Genomic DNA, 22,072 nt, shown 5'->3' with positions numbered 1-22,072 from the left:
CCAGTTCATCTCTCTCCTAACCCCAGTTCGTCTCGAACCTCAGCCTGTGCGTCTTGCTTCTCCGCCCCTAACCCCAGCCAACCCTACGATTCTGCGATTCCTTTGGAAGAATCTGTTTTGCCTGATCTAGCTCACCTTGGGTCCACAAGCGGCATTTCCCCATATTACGCAAGCACCGCTTTGGTGGTACCTGCCGGAAGGGAGCGTGGCCCCTTATGGGCGGGGTTTCGGCACAGCATGGGCGTGGCTTCAGAGAAGCACCGTCATCCTCAGGAACCAACAGGGCTCCGAGTCGTTCTTCCGCCCCAGCTGGGACGCCGCTCCATCTCCCTCTTCCTCGGCCCGCCCCTTGACTCTCGCCTTCCCGGATCCCCGCCGGTTTCCCCCTTCAGGGGAGTAAGCAGGGGTCCAGATCCTAATTGGAGCTCCCCGGTGTTGCCCTCATTCCGCAGCATCGACCGCATCCTCTGCAAAGCATCGTGGGCCGTCAACCTCATTTGCCCCCGAGATTTCAGCCGGTTAATTAACCACGGCGCCCCGTGCGGAAACGGAAAGGACGTTGTGTCTCTCCCCGGGTTCCCGGCGCTTCCTGAAGTTTAATGACGTTGAGAGAGGGGTATCTCCTGGGGGGCCGGTCATATGAGATCTTCCTGTCCTCATTCCCCTTTGGCTGTGTGTCTCTCCCCCTGCCCCACATCTGGACCAATCAATGGGTCCCGTTGCGCCCGGCACCGAGATCTGCACCGAAATCTACAGAGGAGATCCCCTGCTGTGTCTCTGCATGAGTTGCTGTTCTGCGCATCTCTCTCTCTCTCTCTCTCTCTTCCTCTCCCACTTGCAATCAGGTTGTTCATTCAGGCGCCTCAGCGGTGTGGCAAAAGCCAATGTTATCTTTATTTTTATTTCATTTATTATTATTACTTTGTCACAATGAAAAACAAAGTAGCAACAACAACAACAACGAATTACGTTGCAAGCTATTTATACAACTGAACTACAGATAATGTTTGGGGACGTATTTTACTTAGCTAAGCTAACTTTTCCCCTTTCGAAAACGTCCTTGTGTATTCTGCTAAATATCATTTAAAGGTAAAGGTAAAGGGTTCGAATGCCCGCAACGGGGTGAGCTGCCGTTCCTCGGTCCCTGCTCCTGCCCACCTAGCAATTCGAAAGCACGTCAAAGTGCAAGCAGATAAATAGGTACTGCTCCGGCGGGAAGGTAAACGGCGTTTCCATGTGCTGCTCTGGTTCGCCAGAAGCGGCTTAGTCCTGCTGGCCACATGACCCGGAAGCTGTACGCCGGCTCCCTCGGCCAACAAAGCGAGATGAGCGCCGCAACCCCAGAGTCGGCCATGACTGGATTTAATGGTCAGGGGTCCCTTTACTTTTATTAATAGTGAATTGGGGGGGGGGGCAAGAGAGTGAGGAGCTAAGCTATGGCTTGTTTAGCTTATACGTAAATCCGGCACGCCCAAAAAGGTTTGTTGGCTGCAGGCAGTGCCCTTAGCCGGCTGCGGCGGACGAACCGCATTCCTCCGGGGTTGGCACAAGCAGTCGAGGGCGTGCCAGGCAACTCGCCCGCCGACTCATCCTCCCAGCTCTCACTTTGCCTCATCCTTCTCTCTCCTCTCCACCCGCCAGCAGAAAACCAAATCTGCCCAGATCCTTAGCCACAGCTGTAAACAAAAGAGGGTGGAGATCTTATGAGATACAAACCTCTTGGCCGTGAGTAGGCATAATTCGAACACAGGACTTGGCTTATAGCATGGGTAGGCAAACTGAGGCCCGGGGGCTGGATCCGGCCCAGTCGCCTTCTCAATTCGGCCTGCAGACGGTCCGGGAATCAGCGTGTTTTTACATGAATGTGTCATAGAATCATAGAAGAGTTGGAAGAGACCACAAGGGCCATCGAGTCCAACCCCCTGCCAAGCAGGAAACACCATCAGAGCACTCCTGACATATGGTTGTCAAGCCTCTGCTTCAAGACCTCCAAAGAAGGAGACTCCACCACACTCCTTGGCAGCAAATTCCACTGTCAAACAGCTCTTACTGTCAGGAAGTTCTTCCTAATGTTTAGGTGGAATCTTCTTTCTTGTAGTTTGGATCCATTGCTCCGTGTCCGCTTCTCTGGAGCAGCAGAAAACAACCTTTCTCCCTCCTCTATGTGACATCCTTTTATATATTTGAACATGGCTATCATATCACCCCTTAACCTCCTCTTCTCCAGGCTAAACATGCCCAGCTCCCTTAGCCGTTCCTCATAAGGCATCCTTCAAGGGATGAGCCGCAGCTCGCCAAGGTTGAAGGAGCGAGTGCTATAGTTGAGTTTCCTGCATTGCAGTGGGTTGGACTAGATGACCGCCAGGGTCCCTTCCGACTATCCCATTTTATGATTCGTCCTCCACCTCCTTCTTGGAAATTTAAACTTCTGGAACGAGATATCTCTGGTTTCATGTGCGTAAGTTCATGAATGGGCGCCGATGGAGGCAGAATACTGCATCACTTCTCATTATTATTATTATTGTTAACCCACGTATCTCCAAGATCCACTGCTTTTTTACGGTCACTGTTGCCCCCGGACAGTGCATAGGCAAACTCAGCCCTCCAGCTGTTTTGGGACTACAACTCCCATCATCCCTGACCGCTGGTCCTGTTAGCTAGCGATGATGGGAGTTGTAGTCCCAAAATAGCTGGAAGGCCGAATTTGGCCATGCCTGATCTAGAGCAGTAGTGGCCAAACTCTGGCCCTCCAGCTGTTTTGGGACTACAACTCCCATCATCCCTGATTTGTGTGGGAGGGTGGGGAAATGGAGGAAAAAATAAGGATGATACGTTTTGTTTTAATTTTGAATAATAATAAAAAAAAAATATTTGCAAGCCGCTCCTCCTCTCCCCACTGTTTCAGGAGGAGTCTTAGAGTCAGCTGACTGATGCATTCCGGTTACACAACTGCTTTCTTCAATTATAATTTTTTTGCAGAGGAAAGTATGTCAGTAGGACAGGGTGACTTGGTGCGTGCTTTGGCACGGGCTTGACGGACGGGTTCGGCGGCCAATGGCCACGGACCGTGAGTCAACGACCCGGGGGCCAGGAGCCAATGGTTGAGCCTGGTTTGGGCAGCCCCGCCTTCCCTCCTCGGATCCTGGCCACATGTCTGGGATATGTTTAGCAGATGGCGGTTATATAACCTTGGGGAAGTTTCAGGCCTTTGGTAACAACAAAAACAACCGAGGCTTTGGGGATATGTTGGGAAACCGAGCGGTTGTCCGTGTGTTTCTTTTCTTTCTTTAAATGTTTATTTTATTTTATAGCACGTCGGTGCAACTGAACATAAAAACAGCAGAGAACAGAGAAAAAAAGAAATAAAATGAAAAACAGCAAAGCAAGCAATACCAGTACAAAAAAAGAACCTATAATGAACAATACAATATTTCAGTTCTTCTTTCCTTCCAGTTTGACTTCTTCATCCTCAACATTCTCGTTTTTGGGCAAACTGTTTCCATCTTCTTTCGCTTCTTTTCCTTTCCGTTTCCAGCTTTTGCACCGTAGTTTCATTGTAGAAGTTAATCCAAACCATTTGAGGGGACTGCTTTTTAAGGTGTTCTCGATATTTTCGCCGTTCCTTTTGAAATTTTCGTTTGGACTTTACTCCAATTGCATCTGTCGTTCTAGCTAATTCTATATAATCGAATAATTTCTCTTGCCATTTTTTTTTGGGGGGGGGCGTGTGTCAGCCGACCCTTGCATTTCCACAGCAGCCTCCCCAAAATCACGAAAATCTGTATTTCCCAATTTCCCGTGCAAAGCCAGGAAAATTGGGGGGCTGGGGATGTGGGGAGAAAGGACGTCTTAGGCGACCCCCCAAAAATATTGCTAGTCGTCTCCTACTATCGAAAGTTGATTTTATTTCACAATCCACGTTCCATATCTTTCCATATTTGCATGCGTTATTAGAATCCTGTTGATGTTTTCATCTGCTTACAGCGGTCTCCTAAATAAATTATTTTAAAACTTCCCCGTTCTTCATTGAAATAATATGCAGTCGAAAAGATTGACAGTAAGATGGCGGGAAGTCGAGATTCATTTGCCATTGTTAGAACTCCACACTTGTAAAATCGAATAAAAATTATTTCCGAAAGAAAGAAGAAAAGTTAATTTTCTTTCTGTGTATCCAATCCGGGTATCACCTTTCCCAGATCCGCAACCCTGCTTGTTCTTATTGCATAATTTTCTTTTTAACAAACAATTCAGATTTAGCAATGCATCACCCCCCTGGCTACGACTTGCCCGCCTTCCACAGTTCCCCCAAAACTCCAGTTTTTACGCTGTATATTCTAATCAATGGCTTTACTTTGTCGCAAAAGAAAGACCCGGTCAAATCTGATTTGCTTTCTAACATTTTTTTTTAACACTGAGTTTTTCCGTACCCTGCAAACATTTCCCAGAGTGGAGAACTCGCAGGGCAGGCATTGGTAGCAAAACGGCGAAGCTTTTGCAGCATTGAACGGACAAATTTATTATTTCGGTCACAGAGCGGTTCCAGCTCAGCTACAAAATCAGGGAAGTCACAAAACACTTGGGGGAAAACTTTCAAAGTCAGCAGGTACTCAAACAGAGAGAGAGATTTTCAGGACCAGTTCCACTTCGTATGCACAGACGTCTCCATTGTGAAAAAATCCTTTTGCGGCATTATTTTAGGTTTGCCCCCCGCTGGGAAAAAGAGTTCAAGCAGCCAGAGAGCGGGCTTTCAGTTCCTGCCTCAGTTTTGCCGCCTGTGAAATGGGCGCGCGGCGTTTTGCAGAACAAGACAACAGCAGGGCCGGCTCGGAAGGATCTCGTAATAGGAAGCTTTCTTTGCAGAGGAGGAAGAGACAGTGATTTTAAATATATTTATCTCACCACTTCCTTCTCGGAGTGATTCACTCTTGCGCACGACAACAAGCTACGCCCGAGTGGAAAGTATTTCTTGCTGCATCAAGACTGGAAGAATTTCCTCTGCGGTTTTCAGAAGGACTTTCGTGTGTTGTGCAGTTTCTTGTGGGGTGGGAAAGGCACTCTGCACGCGCTCAGAAGAACCTGTGTGCCGGAGCCTGGCTCCACAGCAAAAACTTCGGGACTCTGAGCTCTGGCCTTGCTAGCTAGGGGTGATGGGAGTTGTAGTCCAACAACATCTGGGGACGCATAGGTTGAGAACCGCTGGCTTAAGATCAGCTTACACCAGGCTTCCTCAACCAGATGTTTTTGGCCTACAACTCCCATGATCCCTTGCTAGCAGGACCAGCTGTCAGGGATGATGGGATTTGTAGTCTCGAAACAGTCTTGTAGAGCTTCCCCTCTATCCTCTTAGCTCAGTGGTTCTCAAGCTGTGGGTCCCCAGATGTTGTCGGACTACAACTCCCATCATCCCTGAGCTCTGGCCTTGCTAGCTAGGGGTGATGGGAGTTGTAGTTCGACAACATCTGGGGGCGCACAGGTTGAGAACCGCTGGCTGAAGCTCAGCTTACACAATCAGATCTTTTTGAGACTACAACTCCCATGATCCCTTGCTAGCAGGACCAGTGGTCAGGGATGATGGGAATTGTAGTCTCAAAACATCTGGAGGGCCTAATGCAGACTCTATGGAAGAGCTTCCCCTCTATCCTCTTAGCTCAGTGGTTCTCCACCTGTGGGTCCCCAGATGTTGTCGGACTACAACTCCCATCATCCCTGAGCTCTGGCCTTGCTAGCTAGGGGTGATGGGAGTTGTAGTCCGACAACATCTGGGGACCCACAGGTGGAGAAAGGCTGCATAGTCCTCTGTCAATGATGCTTTAGATGAGATTGTCTTTCTGTAAAAAAAGAATGATTTGAATCAAGTCTTCCTGACTAGCGATTTGAATCAATTTGAATCACATCCGCCCAGCCAACACGGCCAGCGCAATTATGGGATGGTTTACTCGTTGGCAGATTGAAATCCGTGTAATCTCTTTAAAGTCCCTGACTGCCCTCTTCTGGGAAGAAGTGGAGTGGCTACGTTCTCTGTTGAATTATTGTATCGTATAATATTTGATGAATGATTGTATTTCAACAGTTTGTTGGGTGCCACCCAGAGTGGCTGGGGAAAGCCAGCCAGATGGGCAGGGTATAAATAAATAAATAAATTATTATTATTATTATTATTATTATTATTATTATTATTATTATTAAATTATTCTTTTTTTAATGTTTAAAATTTTTATTTTTTACCCACAACCAAAACACAAACAGTTAAACCCCCCCAGGCGGCTGATACATTGTGTACACATAATCCATAATAACATATTCAAATCAACCATATGTACAATTTTATATATGTTTACACTCCTCCCTCCACAAGGTTTATTTAACTTTTAGCATTTTACCTGCCCCAAATTGTTCAAACCTACCCAAATAATTCAATATGTTCTCAAAACAATCCTCCTCTTTCTCACTGACCTTAAACCCTGTGTATCTTTACAGTTAGATATTCTAAAATTATAATATTATTCAGTTTTTCCCTCCATTGGTACACCCCTAGCTCTTCTGCATTTATCCAATTATTCGCTATAACCTGTCTGGCTGCAATTACCGTCAATTTTACCCATTTACATCCCTCTTTGGTTTTTAACTCGGTGCTACTCAGGCTAATAACAACCATTAATTTAGATAATCCCACCTTCCTATCCACAATTATGTTTCTTCTTGCTGTCTGGTCCGAATATTTGTGGCGATTCTCCGTCTTGCTTTCCAAAATCCCAGGCGATCAATGCTTTTTATTTATTTTTTCTGGGGTAGGGATATAGGTGAGGGAGCTCCGCACGAAATTGTTCTAGGGCCCTGTCCTAGCGTCACCCCGAGCCATAGCTAAATGTAAGATGCGATTAATAAAATCAAGGAGATTTGGTTAGAAATGGCCACAGGTTTTTGGGTGGCAGATATAGGTGGGTTTGGGGCTCAAGTATTATGTGTGTTACAGCCCTTCCAGACCAGGAAAAGTAATACAGTGGTACCTCGCAAGATGAAATTAATTCATTCTGCGAGTTTTTTTCGTCTTGCAAATTTTTCGTCTTGCGAAGCACGGATTCCAACCCAAAATCCAACCCCCCCCAAAAAAAGTTTTAAAAGTTTAACTTACCAAATGGCTGCAAAAGAAGTTTTGGAAAAGCTTCAAAAATCACCCAAGTCTTCAGAAACCTCAAAAAAGGCTAAAAAAAAAGGAAACAAACTTGCAAGACGTTTTCGTCTTGCGAAGCAAGCCCATAGGGAAATTCGTCTTGCGAAGCAACTCAAAAAATGAAAAACTCTTTCGTCTTACGAGTTTTTCGTCTTACAAGGCATTCGTCTTGCGAGGTACCACTGTAGATGATAGATAGATAGATGATAGATATAGATAGATAGATAGATAGATAGATAGATAGATAGATAGATAGATGAGAGAGAGAGAGAGAGAGAGAGAGAGAGAGAGAGAGAGAGAATCAGCGCTTTTTTCCTGGGGGTACGCAGGAACTTTTAAAAGTTAAACTTTTAAAACTTTTTTGGGGGGTTTTGGATTTTGGGTTGGAATCCGTGCTTCGCAAGACGAAAAATTCGCAAGACGAAAAAACTCGCAGAATTAATTAATTTCATCTTGCGAGGTACCACTGTATCTATCTTAGCTATCCATCCATCCATCTATCATCTCTCTATCATCTATCTATATCTATCTATCTATCTATCTATCTATCTATCTATCTATCATCTATCTATCTGTCTATCTATCATCTATCTATCTTAGCTATCTTAGCTTAAAAACTTTTTGGGGGTTTTTAAAATCTCAACAACTTTTGTGACTGGGTTTTCACTTTTTGAAATGCCTTCAGGGCCCTTTCCAAACTTTATGGTTCTGTGAAACGGCGTAACTCAAAATACGAGACTGCTCCCTGGTGATTCCCGTCAAAATGTGCGAATGCAAGCAGGTTGGGCAGAGACCTCTCCTTTGCAAAGGGCCTTTTCTAAATAAAAGTTGCGCTCGCCTGCACTGCACCTTTTCAAAAATGCATTTGTTGTCATTGTTGTTGTTGCCAAGGTGGAAAATTAACGTGGTTTTTCTCTGTCTCTTTCTTCTTTCCCCAGCGCAAATCGAGGTCATTCCTTGTAAAATATGCGGCGACAAGTCGTCGGGAATCCACTACGGCGTGATCACCTGCGAAGGGTGCAAAGTGAGTTTTGCGTGCGAGAGAGAGAGGGGGGGATTTCGAGGAGGAAGATGGCAGCTGCCAAATCAGGCCCGTCTCCCGCGCGAAATTTGCACCCCTCAAAGTGTTTGCTTATTTATAGCAACATTTTTTCTCTCTGCTCTTAACAACAAAAGACCAGCAATGACCCAGAACAGGCTTTCACGATATTTAAATTAAATTTGCAATTCAAAAGGCACGACACAAAAGGAAAAAGCTGGGAGGAGGGAAGAGGAAAAGAAGTGTGCAATAATTATTTTTTTAAGTCCTCACAAAAGTTTGCCATCGTCTGAGTACATTTTGCTCCTGACATGCCGTATTTTTCACCCTATAGGATGCACTTTTCCCCCTCCAAAAATGAAGGGGAAATGTGTGTGCGTCCTATGGGGCGAATGCAGGCTTTCGCTGAAGCCTGGAGAGCGAGAGGCATCGGTGCGCACCGACCCCTCTCGCTCTCCAGGCTTCAGGAAGCTCTCCGCAAGCCTTGGGAGCTCCGCGGGAGTTCCCGTCGGGCTCCCAAGGCTTGCGTATAGCAGCCTCCAAACCTAACCTGGTTTGGAGGCTGGCAGTGTGGAGAAGCGTGCTTCTCCCCACCGCTAGCCCCACAAGCTCGGGGGACAGCAGGGAGGTGGGGCGCGCCTTCCTGCTGTTCCCCGACCTGGTTTGGAGGTTGGCGGTGGGAGCTGCCTGCATCCCGAAGCCTGGGGCACGCTGAGCCATGCGCTTCGGGCTTCCGGAAGATATCCGCAAGCCTGGGGAGACTGGCGCGACTTACCACTGGGCTCCCAAGGCTTGCGGATAGCAGCCTGTTCTGGGGGCTGGGGTCGGGGGAAGCTTGGGCTTTATTTCCCCCCCAAAAAAATTCTTTATTCCCCCCCCCCCGCAAAAAAAACCTAGGTGCGCCCTATGGGCTGGTGCGCCCTATGGGGCGAAAAATACGGTACACATGCAGTCGCCATTGAAATTATTCAACGGCCATTGCAAATCAGGTTGACTATCCAAATGTATAGACTTTTCAGCTGAATGCAAGGAGCAAATCGAACAAAAGCCGCAACAGAGGCTTCGAGCAATTCTCCCAAATCCAACTGAAAACGCAACTCAGATTGACTCTTTGCAAACCGCGGGAATCCTGTAAATTTGGATAATCACCCCAATTTGCAATGGGGAGTCGAATAATTTCGACTGCAGCTGTACATGCAAGTTGTTTCCTCCGAGACGTCGTGGATTCCATTATTTTCAATCTATGCATGCTTTTTACTAATACAGCGGTCCCTTGGTTCTCAAACTTAATCCGTTCCGGAAATTCTATTCCAAAACCAAAGCGTTCCAAAACCAAGGCGCGCTGCTTTCCCATAGAAAGCCGTGCAAAACAGATTAATCCATTCCAGACATTTAAAAACAACCCCTAAAACAGCCATTGAACATGAACTTTACTCTCTAACCAGACCATTGATCCTTAAAATAAAAGCGATAATCAATGTACTGTACTATAAAATAAATAAGGCAGTACTGTAGATGATTAAAAAAAAATTTTTTTCTTACCTGCACTGATGATAGTCATTGTTTGGATGGTGGGTTTTATTCCATTTCCACAGTCACACGATCAATCAATAATCAATCAATCCATCAGTAGCTGAACTGGGTTCCGCACAGTCACAAAAAAAAAAATGAACCGAAAAAGCCTCAAAAACAAAAGCGCCAAATAAAGAGCGAAAACAAAAGCACCAAACTTATTCCGTTCCGGAACTCCGTTTGACTTCTGAAATGTTCAGAAACCAAGGCGCAGCTTTTGATTGGCGCAGGCACCCCGGAAACAATAGCCAACAGCCGCGCCAGACGATCAGCTTCCAGAAAACGTTCAAAAACCGGAACACCCACTTCTGGGTTTTTGGCGTTTCGGAACCAAGGCGCTTGAGAACCAAGGCAACATGCAAGTTATTTCCCCCAAGATGTTTCTTTATTTTCAATCTATGCATGCTTTTTACTAATACATCTTTCGGGTGTCGTACCAGTTTGGTTTTGGAGACCCGGAGAGGGGCAGATTTCAAAGGCTAGATTGGTGTGGTTTTTTGGAGTTTTGGACGGTGGAAGTCCTCCTCTAAATGCAAAGAGAATTTGGATGTTCTGTTCCTCGTCTCCCCTAATCGCTGCAGCTTCCTCCGTATCGGCCGGTTTTTCTCATTTCCACCCTTGTTTTCTCTCCCAAAGGGGTTTTTCCGCAGGAGCCAACAGAATAACGCCACCTATTCCTGCTCACGGCAGAGGAACTGCCTCATCGACCGGACGAACCGGAACCGGTGCCAACATTGCCGGTTACAGAAATGCTTGGCGCTGGGCATGTCTCGCGATGGTGAGTCGCCGACTCAAGAAACGGGGGGGGGGGGAGGCAGAGAAAAGGGAAAGAAAGAGGGGAAATATAGAAAAACCGAAAAGTGTCATAGGACGTAAAGAGCTCTCTGTTTTCTGCAACTGCAATGTCATATTCATCCCTTTAAAATTCTGGTTTATCTCCTACAATGTTTTTATATATGCCGGAAGCCTCCCAGAATGGCTGGGTCAAAACAGTCAAATAAATAATAACAGTCAGTTCCCCCCCCCCCAAAAAAAAAGAAAATAATGTTTAGGGGTACTCTTGTTTTGACTCAAGTAACTCACCGTTTTGTAGTTCAAATCGAGGGAAATGAGTATCGCAAGTGGACTAAAGTATAATAGTAGTAGTAGTAGTAGTAGTAATTTATTCATACCCTGTCCAATCAGAGCTTACCTGTCTGGAGGAGAACCCAGATATTTTTTTTCTGGGGAAGGAAAGGGGTCTCTGCAGCCTGCTTGCGGGAGGCCTGCTGGGATCGGATGGGGTTTGACCAGTTTTGAGCCCCACACTGACCTCTCCTTCTTCTCCTTCTTCTCCTTCTTCTGACCTCTTCTTCTGCTGCTTCTGCTTCTCTTTCTTCTTCCTTCTTCTTCTTCTTCTTCTTCTTCTTCTTCTTCTTCTCCTCTTTCTTCTTCTCCTTCTCCTCCTCCTCCTTTTTGTCCTTCTCCTCCTCCTTCTTCTCATCCTTCTTCTTCTTTCTCCTTCTTCTCCTTCTCCTCCTCCTCCTCCTCCTCCTCCTTCTTTTTCCTCCTCCTCCTCCTCCTCCTCCTTCTTCTTCTTCTTCTTCTTCTTCTTCTTCTTCTTCTTCTTCACCTTCTTCACCTTCTTCTCCTTCTTCTCTTCTTCTCTTTCTTCTGACCTCTTCTTCTGCTGCTTCTGCTTCTTTTTCTTCTTTCTCCTCCTCCTTCTTTTTCTCCTCCTCCTTCTCCTTCTTCTGAATTCTTCTGCTTCTCCTCCTCCTCCTCCTGCTCCTCCTCCTTCACCTTCACCTTCTTCTCTTTCTTCTCCTCCTTCTCCTTCTCTCTCTCTTCCCCCTATCCATTGGTCTCGCAGCGGTCAAGTTTGGCCGCATGTCCAAGAAGCAGCGGGACTCCCTCTACGCTGAGGTCCAGAAGCACCAGCAGAACCAGGAGCAGGGTGGCAGCTCCAAGGACGAGGCGGAGACGTTGTCCAGGGTCTACACCACAAGCGTCAGCAGCGGACTGTCCGATCTGGACGACATCTCCATGCTTTCGGACAGCTTCCTCTTTGACTTCCCGCTGACCCCAGAGGGCAGCGGCGGCTACTACAACCTGGACCTCCTGACCTCCGCCCAGCCATCGCCTGACCAGTCCAGCATCGACGTCATTGACGCCAAGCTCATCAAGCAAGAGTCCATCTACGAGCTGATGTTGGAGCCTGGACTTTTCCCGCACGGCTCAATCGAGAGCGGACATTTGGCCTCGGACGTCTCCAGGATAGAGATCGGTGAGTACGCAGGATGGACTTTTAACCAGATTCGCCCCGTTCCCAACGCACAGGGCACCTTTGCGTTCCAAGATTTACACGTTTGACATGCTTCTTCTTATGTATGGCTTAGCAGTAAAGGTAAAGGGACCCCTGACCATTAGGTCCAGTCGTGGCCGACTGGGGTTGCAGTGCTCATCTCGCTTTATTGGCCGAGGGAGCCGGCGTACAGCTTCCGGGTCGTGTGGCCAGCATGACCAAGCCGCTTCTGGCAAACCACAGCAGCGCACGGAAACACCGTTTCCCTTCCCGCTGGAGCGGTACCTATTTTTCTACTTGCACTTTGACGTGCTTTGGAACTGCTAGGTTGGCAGGAGCAGGGACCGAGCAACGGGAGCTCACCCCGTCGTGGGGATTCGAACCGCTGACCTTGTGATCAGCAAGTCCTAGGCTCTGTGGTTTAATACACAGCACCACCCACATCCCTTATGGCTTAGCGGTGTTGTTGTTTAGTCGTTTAGTCATGTCTACCTCTTGCTGACCCCCTAGACCAGAGAACGCCAGGCCCTCCTGTCTTCCACTGCCTCCTGCAGTTTGGTCAAACTCATGCTGGTCTCTTCGAGAACACTGTCCCACCATCTCGTCCTCTGCCATCCCCTTCTCCTTGTGCCCTCCATCTTTCCCAACATCAGGGTCTTTTCCAGGGAGTCTTCTCTTCTCATGCGGTGGTCAAAGTCATGGAGCCTCAGCTTCAGGATCTGTCCTTCCAGTGAGCACTCAGGGCTGATTTCCTTCCGAATGGAGAGGTTGGATCTTCTTGCAGTCCATGGGACTCTCCAGAGTCTCCTCCAGCACCAGAATTCAAAAGCATCCATTCTTCAGCGATCAGCCTTCTTGGCTTAGCCAAACCACCAACTCTACAGCCACCCGGTTTGAAAGAGAAAATGACCTTGCTTCGTGGAAAGTTGTGATGTTTTGCACGTGACTCGGAAGGTCGGTTTGGCAGTCGTAGGGGGAGAAATCTTGATGGCTGTTGTGTGTCCATTTCCTCCGCAGAACGGCTGGCTCAGAACGTGGTCAAATCCCACCTGGAAACTTCTCAGTACACCAGCGAGGAGCTGAAAAGATTGGCCTGGATCCTCTACTCTCAGGAAGACATCCGGAACATGCAGAACAAGGTACGGGCCGGCTGCTCGCCTCTGGCGAAGGCGAGGGTACTCAGAGGCGACTAAGCGCCTCAACCATGCCCTCCCTCCGTCGCCAGAAGTTCCTTTCAGCACTAGACCACAAACCATGGCATTTTTTATGATAATAAACGTTCAATTGCCATCCAATAATAGCCAAGAGAAAGCATAACTAAATTAGAAATCTTGATCTGTGTCCGTTTGGCGTATTTTTGTCAAACTGGAGTGGCAATGCCTGTTTTCCTTTTCCTTTTTCCAAATGCTTTGGGGGCGGGGAGGACAGAAAACGTATTTCGCTATATTATTTCATAATACATATACACTGCTCGATTGCAAAAGAGAGAGAGAGAGAGAGGAAGATCCTTCAAAGCGGTTTACAAAACAGTAAAAGCAATTAAAAAACACACGCAGCCGCTAAAGTTAAAGTACTAAAACCGATTAAAATCATCAGGAGAGATTGAATCTTTTTCCAAGTTCAGAGGCTCCTTGCCATCTGACGCCCTAAAATAAATAATGATAATAATAATAATACTTCTGTAAATCAAGAAAATCTTTAATAAAAATACATTATTATTATTATTATTATTATTATTATTATTATTAATACCCTGCCCATCTGGTTGGGTTTTCCCAGCCACTCTGGGCGGCTTCGAAGAAAAGATTAAAAATACATGAAAACATCAGTCATTAGAAACTTCCCTAAACAGGGCTGCCTTCTAAACGTCAGATAGTTGAATAATAGTAATCATTAGTGTAATAAAGCGTAGCTGTTGTGTCAATTTGGCACGACCAACGCACCCAGGGGGCAGGAGAGGGTGGAGAAAACCGCACTCTCCGTCGTTTGTCCCCAGCAGAGGTAGAATGCTCTTGCACAAGGAGGCTCCATTGTAAATCTCATGTGCTGGAGGCGCCGAAGAGACTTGTTGGGGCCTCAGGAAGCACAGTTTGACCCTCTTCTCCCCCTCCCGTGCAGAGCTGTGAAGCCATGTGGCACGAGTGCACGGTCCAAATCTCCAACGCCATCCAATACGTCGTGGAATTCGCCAAACGCGTCGACGGCTTCATGGATCTTTGTCAAAACGACCAGATCATTCTCCTCAAAGCAGGTGAGGGGCGGCAGCCGGACTGGCGAGTCTCAACAATGCGCCCGCTTATTGCAAAACATAGACAGCTTTGAGAAACGTTGGAGGGGATGGAATAGGACGTCCCTATTTTCAGGGGAGAAACGTTGGAGGGGATGGAATAGGACATCCCTATTTTCAGGGGAGAAACGTTGGAGGGGATGGAATAGGACGTCCCTATTTTCAGGGGAGAAACGTTGGAGGGGATGGAATAGGACGTCCCTATTTTCAGGGGAGAAGCGTTGGAGGGGATGGAATAGGACGTCCCTATTGTCACGGGAGAAACATTGGAGGGGATGGAATAGGACGTCCCTATTTTCAGGGGGGAAAGAGGGTATGTGTACATAAGTAACTATATACCTTGATGAATTCCTGGGTGGATAGTTGGGTTAGAAACAAAGACAAAATGAATCAGCAGGAATTATTTTTTTAAACGATTTGATCTTTAGAGTTTTAATGTGGACCGCTTGGGGAGTTCTTTTTTGTAGCCTGTAAATCAATTAGATAAACAAACGTTCTTGAGAGTCTAAACTTCTTTTTATCCCTTCCTTCTTTCCTTCCACCCATTTCTTTATTCTCAAACAAAATCCACCTCGTTTTGATTTCTTCCTCCGCTTCCTTCTCATGGGGGTTCAATTCCCGTGATTCGTGGTCTGGATTCCTTTCCGCCCGCCAACCTTTCCTCCTCCCTCCTCCTCGCCTCTTCCTCCGCTGCCGTTTCCTCTTTGCATCAGGCTGCCTCGAGGTCCTGCTCATCCGAATGATTCGGGCCTTCAACCCGCTGAACAACACGGTGCTGTTTGCGGGGAAATACGCCGGGGTGCAAATGTTCAAATCTCTAGGTAAGAAACAGGGGGAAGAAATCTGCCTCCGTTTATTATACACACACACACACACACACACATATATATATATTTATTGATTTTTTAACATATCAGTTCCAACAGTCGTACAACATACCCTCTCATCTTATACAATATTTTAGACTTCCGTCAACACCTCTGGTGATTTTCCCTTCTTTATTCTGCATTTTTTAATTTCTATGTTGCATTTAATTGCCCTTCACTAATCATTCTTTTCATAGTAATATTTTCTTGTAATATTTCAGATAATTCACCTTACAAAACTTCTTACAGACCTACTAGCGCCATCTGCCCATCACAATTACTTTCCAAATAGTTCATATCTATATACTCTGGTCCTCTAAAAATCTCTGATCCCGCAGGTTTAAAATCCTTCCTGTTAGTTTATCTAATTCTGCATAGTCCATAAATCTGCCTCCTTTTTAAAATATATATACATTTTTATTGATTTTTTAACATATCAGTTCCAACAGTCGTACAACATACCCTCTCTGATCCTGCAGGTTTAGAATCCTTCCTGTTAATTTATCTAATTCTGCATAGTCCATAAATCTGCCCATCGAGACATGTAGACGGCAACTCCTGATTTTCCCGGTGACCAAACCCCTCTGCTTTTTCCATGGCCCCAGGTTGCGACGACCTCATCAACGCCATCTTTGAGCTGGGGAGAAATCTTTGCCGGCTCCAACTCTCTGACGAGGAGATAGCGCTCTTCACGGCCGCCGTCCTTCTCTCTCCAGGTAAGCTACTCGCCCGCGGCGATCAGAGGGCGAGAAGGGGGCGATTTGGGCGATTTGGACCGATCGCTTTGACCCAGCAGAGTTAGCCCTTGGCTGTCGGCTGGCAGGTGGCCACCTAATATTATTACAGTCGTGCCTCGGAATCCGTCCCGGAAGTCCGCCCGACTTCCGAAAAAGTTCAGAAAGCAAGGCGCGGCTTCCAATTGGCCGCAGGAAGCTCCAATCGGAAGCCGCACCGGACGTCTGGGTTCCGAAGGACGTCCACAAACTGCGACACTCGCTTCTGAGCCCTGATACTGAGGTCCAGCTCCGAGGGTCTTCTGGCGGTTCCCTTCCTGCAAGAAGTGAGGTTACAGGGAAGCAGGCAGAGGGCCTTCTCGGTGGTGGCGCCCTCCCTTCAGATGTCAATGAGATAACCAACTATTGGACTTTTAGAAGACATCTGAGGGCAGCCCTGTTTAGGGAAGTTTTTAATGTTTGAAGTTTTATATGTACTGGAAGCCGCCCAAAGTGGCTGAAGGGAAAGTCAGAGAACCAGTATGGTTTAGGGGTTAGAGTGTCCAACTGGGAACTGAGAGACTCGGGTTCAAATCTCCCCTTGGCCCTGAAGCTCAACGGGTGTGACTTTGGGCCCGTCACTGCCTCTCCATCTAACCTAGTGAAGTTACAGGGAACCAGGCAGAGGGCCTTCTCGGTGGTGGCACCCTCCTGCCAGATGTCAAGGAAATAAACAACTTTCTGACTTTCAGAAGACATCTGAAGGCAGCCCTGTTTAGGGAAATTTTTAATGTTTGGTGTTTTTAACATTCTGTTGGGAGCTGTCCAGAGTGGCTCGAGAAACCCAGCCAGCTGGGCGGGATATAAATACACTATTATTATTATTATTATTATTATTATTATTATTATTATTATTGAATGGTAGAGTTGAGAGAGACCCCAGACAGATGACCTTCATACCTGCCAACTTTTCCCTTTCCTTGTGAGGAATACTATTCGGAATAAGGGTAAAGGGAAAGGAACCCCTGACCGTCAGGTCCAGTCGTGGCCGACTCTGGGGTTGCGGCGCTCATCTCGCTTTATTGGCCGAGGGAGCCGGCGTCCAGCTTCTGGGTCATGTGGCCAGCAGGACTAAGCCGATTCTGGTGAACCAGAGCAGCGCACGGAAACGCTGTTTACCTTTCTGCCAGAGCGGTACCTATTTATCTACTTGCACTTTGATGTGCTTTCAAACTGCTAGGTGGGCAGGAGCAGGAACCGAGCAATGGGAGCTCACCCTGTCATTGCGGGGATTCGAAGCGCTGACCTTCTGATCGGCAAGTCCTAGGCTCTGTGGTTTAACCCACAGCACCACCTGAGTCCCTTCAGAATAAGGGAATTTCCCTTAAAAAGGGGGGAATATTGACAGCTAAGGTAACCTTCCAGTCTCTGCTTAAAAACCTCCATCCCACGAGCGAACGGCTCTTGGAAGTTCTTCCTTTAAAGCGTGGTTTTCTGGGTCAGGTTTGCGGCGACCCAAACAATTTGATGTTTTGTTCCCCAGATCGCCCCTGGCTCTCAGAGTCCAAGAAGGTACAGAAGCTGCAGGATAAAATCTACTTGGCTTTACAGCACGAAATCCAGAAGAAGAACGGCAACGAAGACAGGCTCTCAAAGGTAAATTTGGGGAGGGGAGAGGGGTACCTTCGAAATTGGTCTGAGAAGGGGGCAGTTTCGAGGTTCTTCTGCGGGGAGAAACCAGAAAACTGCCCCAATATTCCAACAGAGACAATGCAAACTAGTTTCATTAGCAAAAGTTATTTTCCAACTTTTTAAATTAAGTTTCACAAAATTATGCACGAACAAAACACACAAACAAGCAAACATAAACCATAACCTTATTAAAATTACACTTATTAACATTATTAAGTGACTTCCTCGCTTCCCCTTGGTTGAATTTCCATGCATATCCTTATAAACGGCTTTCCAAATCTTAATTCTTATAAACTTAACTTAGTCCGTTATCATTCTTATATCTTTTCGATTCGAATTCATGAGCAAAAGTTAAGGCTTTATCTTGCAAGCTAACTTTGAAATCTTTTGATGAAGGGCAGTATATTATTACTACTACTACTACTATTATTATTAGGGTTGCCATGTTCTGAAAAGCAAAAAATTTGATTCTTATATTCATATATGAAAAAATATATGGTTCCGGAACTGGAATATTAATAGATAACATGTAAAATGTGCAGGGATAAGCAAGGAAATAATAAAAGAATCCGCTGAACAATGGTTAAATCATAACAACACAACAAGATGGAAGAAGTAAAAATAAAATGAAATAAGATCACACATGGGGAACGGGGGGTTTAGGGCAATTTGAAATATTATTTATAATATAAAAGCTTTAATATAAATTTTTCTAACCGTGTTGTATTTTTATACAGCAAAGAGAAGTTTAGAGTAACTAAGTGAATTTCAATTTAGTTCATTATGTAACAGGTTTAAGTTAGAAAATGAATATGGATATTGAATTTGACGTTTGTAGTTTTTCTGTTTTCGGTTTTGGAAATCAAAAATCGATTCTATGATCCCTTCCTTTCCCCATCGTCACAGATTATCTCAAAACTCCCGTTGATGAAGACCATCTGCAATTTGCATTTAGACAAGCTGGAGTTTTTCCGCCTCGTCCACCCAGAGATTGCCACGAACTTTCCTCCCCTCTACAAAGAAGTCTTCAACTCTGAGCTGCACTACAGCGACGGCCGAGACAGCTAAGATGCCCAAAATCCACAGGGAGAAAACTTTAAAAACTTTGGAGGACGGCGGAGCCGAGAGACGGGGAGGTGGGGCGTTACGGATCGGATCACAACATCTCCTTTTTAAATTTTTTAAAAAGGACACACGCACACCCCTCGCCCGGAAAATGTGTTTTTAAAACCCAGCGGCCGGCCGCAAGACCTTTCCGGAACTGCGTTCCCCTTTCCGCCCGCGGTCGCTCTTGAATGTAATTGCACCTTGACGGATGCTCAGAAAAGGAAGCAGCCCTTTTTCTCGTGATTTTTGCAAAATGAATGTGAACCTAGAAGCTGCGTCGTGCGTCAACCTCTCCCGCTTTGATTTGCAACGTCCCCGCGGAAGCACGCCTTCGCATGTGCTGCAACCCGCAACCGTTTGTGTAGTACCGCTATTATTAGGTCCCCGTTCTCCCCACGTTTCAGCGGCACGGCACGGACGGAAAAGGGGACTGATGTGAACTTCTTCGAGCTGAGAGGGGGAAATCTGTTGGGTGACACCGTAGCGTATTGTGGGTAGCTTTTCATTTTGCTCTGGGGGTTTCCCCCCTCTATGAGCGCTATGGGGCAGCTAAACACACAAACCGGGAGGGCTGGACCCTCCGGCGGAAACGAGGGGGCGCGAAACAGGGACCGGCCAATCTCTCTCTTATTCCGGTCGACAGCCAGTAGACGGAACAGGAATCTCCGACGCTTCGCTTTCGGAGACTTAGTGCTGCTAACAGGATCGAGAGGCTGGGGAAACCCAGCCCAGATGGGTGGGATATTATTATTATTATTATTATTATTATTATTATTATTATTAGTGAGAAAGGGGCCTCTCAGGGGGGTTGGCAGGAGGGTCTCGCCGCTGCCAGCCGCAAAGATGGGCGCGAAACTCTTGATCTCAGGGTTGTGGATTTGAAACACGAAATCCCCGCATCATGGGGGGTTTCGATTCGATAACCCTTGTGGTCCTTTTCAAACTCTGCCTCAATCCCACGGTTCTGTTCTCGGGTGCAGGGGGATAATCTGGAAAGTGAGATTATACAGTGGGTTGCGTTCTGTGTTTTCCCTCCTCCCGATAGGCCCGTTGCTGTGGAAGCGCAGGGCAGAATCAGGGCCGCGGCTCTGCTCTTGACTAGAAGGCAGTGGGACACAGCCAGATTTAGCCCCCTGCCTTCTCCCTAAGCGTGTTTCGAAAAGTCAGTACAGTGGTACCTTGGTTCTCAAACTTAAGCCGTTCTGGAAATTCCGTTCCAAAACCAAAGCGTTCCAAAACCAAGGCACGCTTTCCCATAGAAAGCAATGCAAAACGGATTAATCCGTCCCAGGCTTTTAAAAACAACCCCTAAAACAGCAATTGAACAGGAATTTTACTAACTTACGAGGCGATTGATCCATAAAACGAAAGCGATGAACAATGTACCGCTGTCACACATTCAATCCATCAGTAGCTGAACTGGGTTCCACATAGTCCCCAAAACAAGCAAAAAGAGCTGCAAAAATAAAAACGCAAAATAAATAGCAAAAAACAGACAGATCTCAGCGTAACACTCAAAACGGAAGCATGGCACTCAAAACGGAAGCGTAACGCTCAAAGCAGAGCATGTTCGGCTTCCGAAAAAAGTTCACAAACCAGAATACTTAGTTCCAGGTTTGCCGCGTTTGGGTTCCGAGTTGTTTGAGCACCAAGGCGTTTGAGAACCAAGGTACCACTCTATTACCATTTCCACCATTTTTGGGCCATGCCTTTTAAAAGGAAGCAGGAGTCGTGCCCTGGGGCTTCGGTTCCCATAGGTCTAGATTTCCAGGACATGTCCGGGATTTTAAATTGCGGAAATAGCATCCTGGGTCGAACTTCAGAAAAAGCGGCAAAACGTCCAAGTTTAGAACCAGGAAGTTTTGGGTGAATTCCCCCACGGAAGCACGACATGTCCGGAATTGCTTTTTTTACTTCTTGAGCTACAGCAACCCTAGAGATGTACTGTATTTTTTGCTCTATAAGAAGCACCAGACCACAAGACGCACCTCGTTTTTGGAGGAGGAAAACAAGGAAAAAATATTCTGAATCTCAGAAGCCAGAACAGCAAGAGGGATCACTGCGCAGTGAAAGCAGCAATCCCTCTTGCTGTTCTGGCTTCTGGGATAGCTGCGCAACCTGCATTCGCTCCATAAGACGCACAGACATTTCCCCTGACTTTCTAGGAAGGAAAAGTGAGTCTTATAGAGCAAAAAATACGGTATTTTCTGCACTGGGTTGGAGAGGACCTGGGAGGTTAAAGTGTGGTGTTTTTATATAAAAGGGTTTGGGGTTTTATTCTGCTGTGATGCCCAGGCAAGAGGGGCTGCGAGTCGATGTGGTTCCCGAACACCGCCGAAATATGTCAGCCACAGGGGAAAAGGGTTTATCCTCCGGGATCCTGCCCCCCATGGAATTGACAAACCCCGTTTTCGGAACGGGGCTGCGGCAAAGGACCCCGGAGGTTCGTCTTCATTTCATCCGCTATGGGTGCGGAAAAGCACTTTAAAGACGTCGTGTGACGGACCCGACTCTTCCCCGAGGCTTTTGCAAAATGCACTTTACTCGTGAGCAAGCGGGTCGAGGAAGGAGACCTCCCAACCCTCGAGTTGTGTTTGACGATCCCCAAAGAGAGAGGAAATATGTAAGAATAATAATAAATCTGAATTTTTTTCTGTTGACTGGCGATACAGAAAGGGCAGTGCTAATACTTAACGTCTGAGAAATGCACTTTTCCCCGTGAGCTCAAAAGCTCCCGGAGGTTTATAAATAAAAGACGACACGTGGTTAGTATATCGGACTGTTGCGTCGTTCAAAATGAGAGGCGCCGCCGTGTTGGGGTGACCCCCGATAAAAGGAACCGATAGCTTTGTTCCCACGTTCACATTTGAATTTCCAAGAATCCCCAAAACCAGAGTCCAGTTCTGAGCAATAAGATACATGTCTGGGGAAACAAAACCGACATAAGTTTCTGGTCCTCATGAGGCTAGAGTTGAAACAGAGTGGAGGTTCGACCGGTGGGGTAAGAAGGATATTTTCAGGGGTCATGAAGAACAAAACCAAACAGGCAGTTTCCTTTTTTCTTCCCCCAGCCCACCCAAATGGTATGCTAATAAACGACTCGATATAAACACACACACACACACACAAATATATATGTATTTTTTCTTTCTTTCAAAAAAGGAAGCTTAGATGTGTATTTTTCACCTCTAGAAACCCTCACACTGTGTTTGGGGAGAAAAAGTTGCTTAATATATTTATTCTTGTGAATGTCGGTGCAAAAAGAAGAATCTATATACCGTCGCGGGCTTTGATGTTTTATGTTTCCGGGCGAATGAGAGAAGGCGTTGAAAGCGTTTTAT

At 46.5% G+C, this 22,072-nt stretch overlaps 1 protein-coding gene across 2 annotated transcripts in view; it reads left to right on the top strand.

Moving 5' to 3' along the window:
* The window catches only part of LOC310835662 (nuclear receptor ROR-beta-like), a 33,982-nt gene extending 13,798 nt beyond the window's left edge, over positions 1 to 20,184 (top strand). Inside the window, exons 2-10 of one of the 2 annotated variants that reach the window (XM_083720556.1) lie at positions 8,110 to 8,195; positions 10,419 to 10,560; positions 11,635 to 12,048; positions 13,084 to 13,205; positions 14,185 to 14,317; positions 15,067 to 15,174; positions 15,825 to 15,935; positions 17,476 to 17,588; positions 18,531 to 20,184. In XM_083720556.1, the coding sequence (XP_083576682.1) occupies positions 8,110 to 8,195; positions 10,419 to 10,560; positions 11,635 to 12,048; positions 13,084 to 13,205; positions 14,185 to 14,317; positions 15,067 to 15,174; positions 15,825 to 15,935; positions 17,476 to 17,588; positions 18,531 to 18,692 (1,391 nt within the window). In that variant the 3' untranslated portion in view covers positions 18,693 to 20,184. The remainder of the gene's footprint in view (positions 1 to 8,109; positions 8,196 to 10,418; positions 10,561 to 11,634; positions 12,049 to 13,083; positions 13,206 to 14,184; positions 14,318 to 15,066; positions 15,175 to 15,824; positions 15,936 to 17,475; positions 17,589 to 18,530) is intronic. The other variant, XM_083720557.1, reaches the window with a different exon arrangement.
* The last annotated feature ends 1,888 nt before the right edge of the window (positions 20,185 to 22,072 follow it).

Source organism: Podarcis gaigeae (genome assembly GCF_964106915.1).
Source record: "Podarcis gaigeae genome assembly, chromosome: 18".
In the NCBI taxonomy this organism is placed as follows: domain Eukaryota; kingdom Metazoa; phylum Chordata; class Lepidosauria; order Squamata; family Lacertidae; genus Podarcis; species Podarcis gaigeae.
Note: the sequence above shows the minus strand (reverse complement) of the source record. Positions and strands in the feature narration are given on the sequence as shown.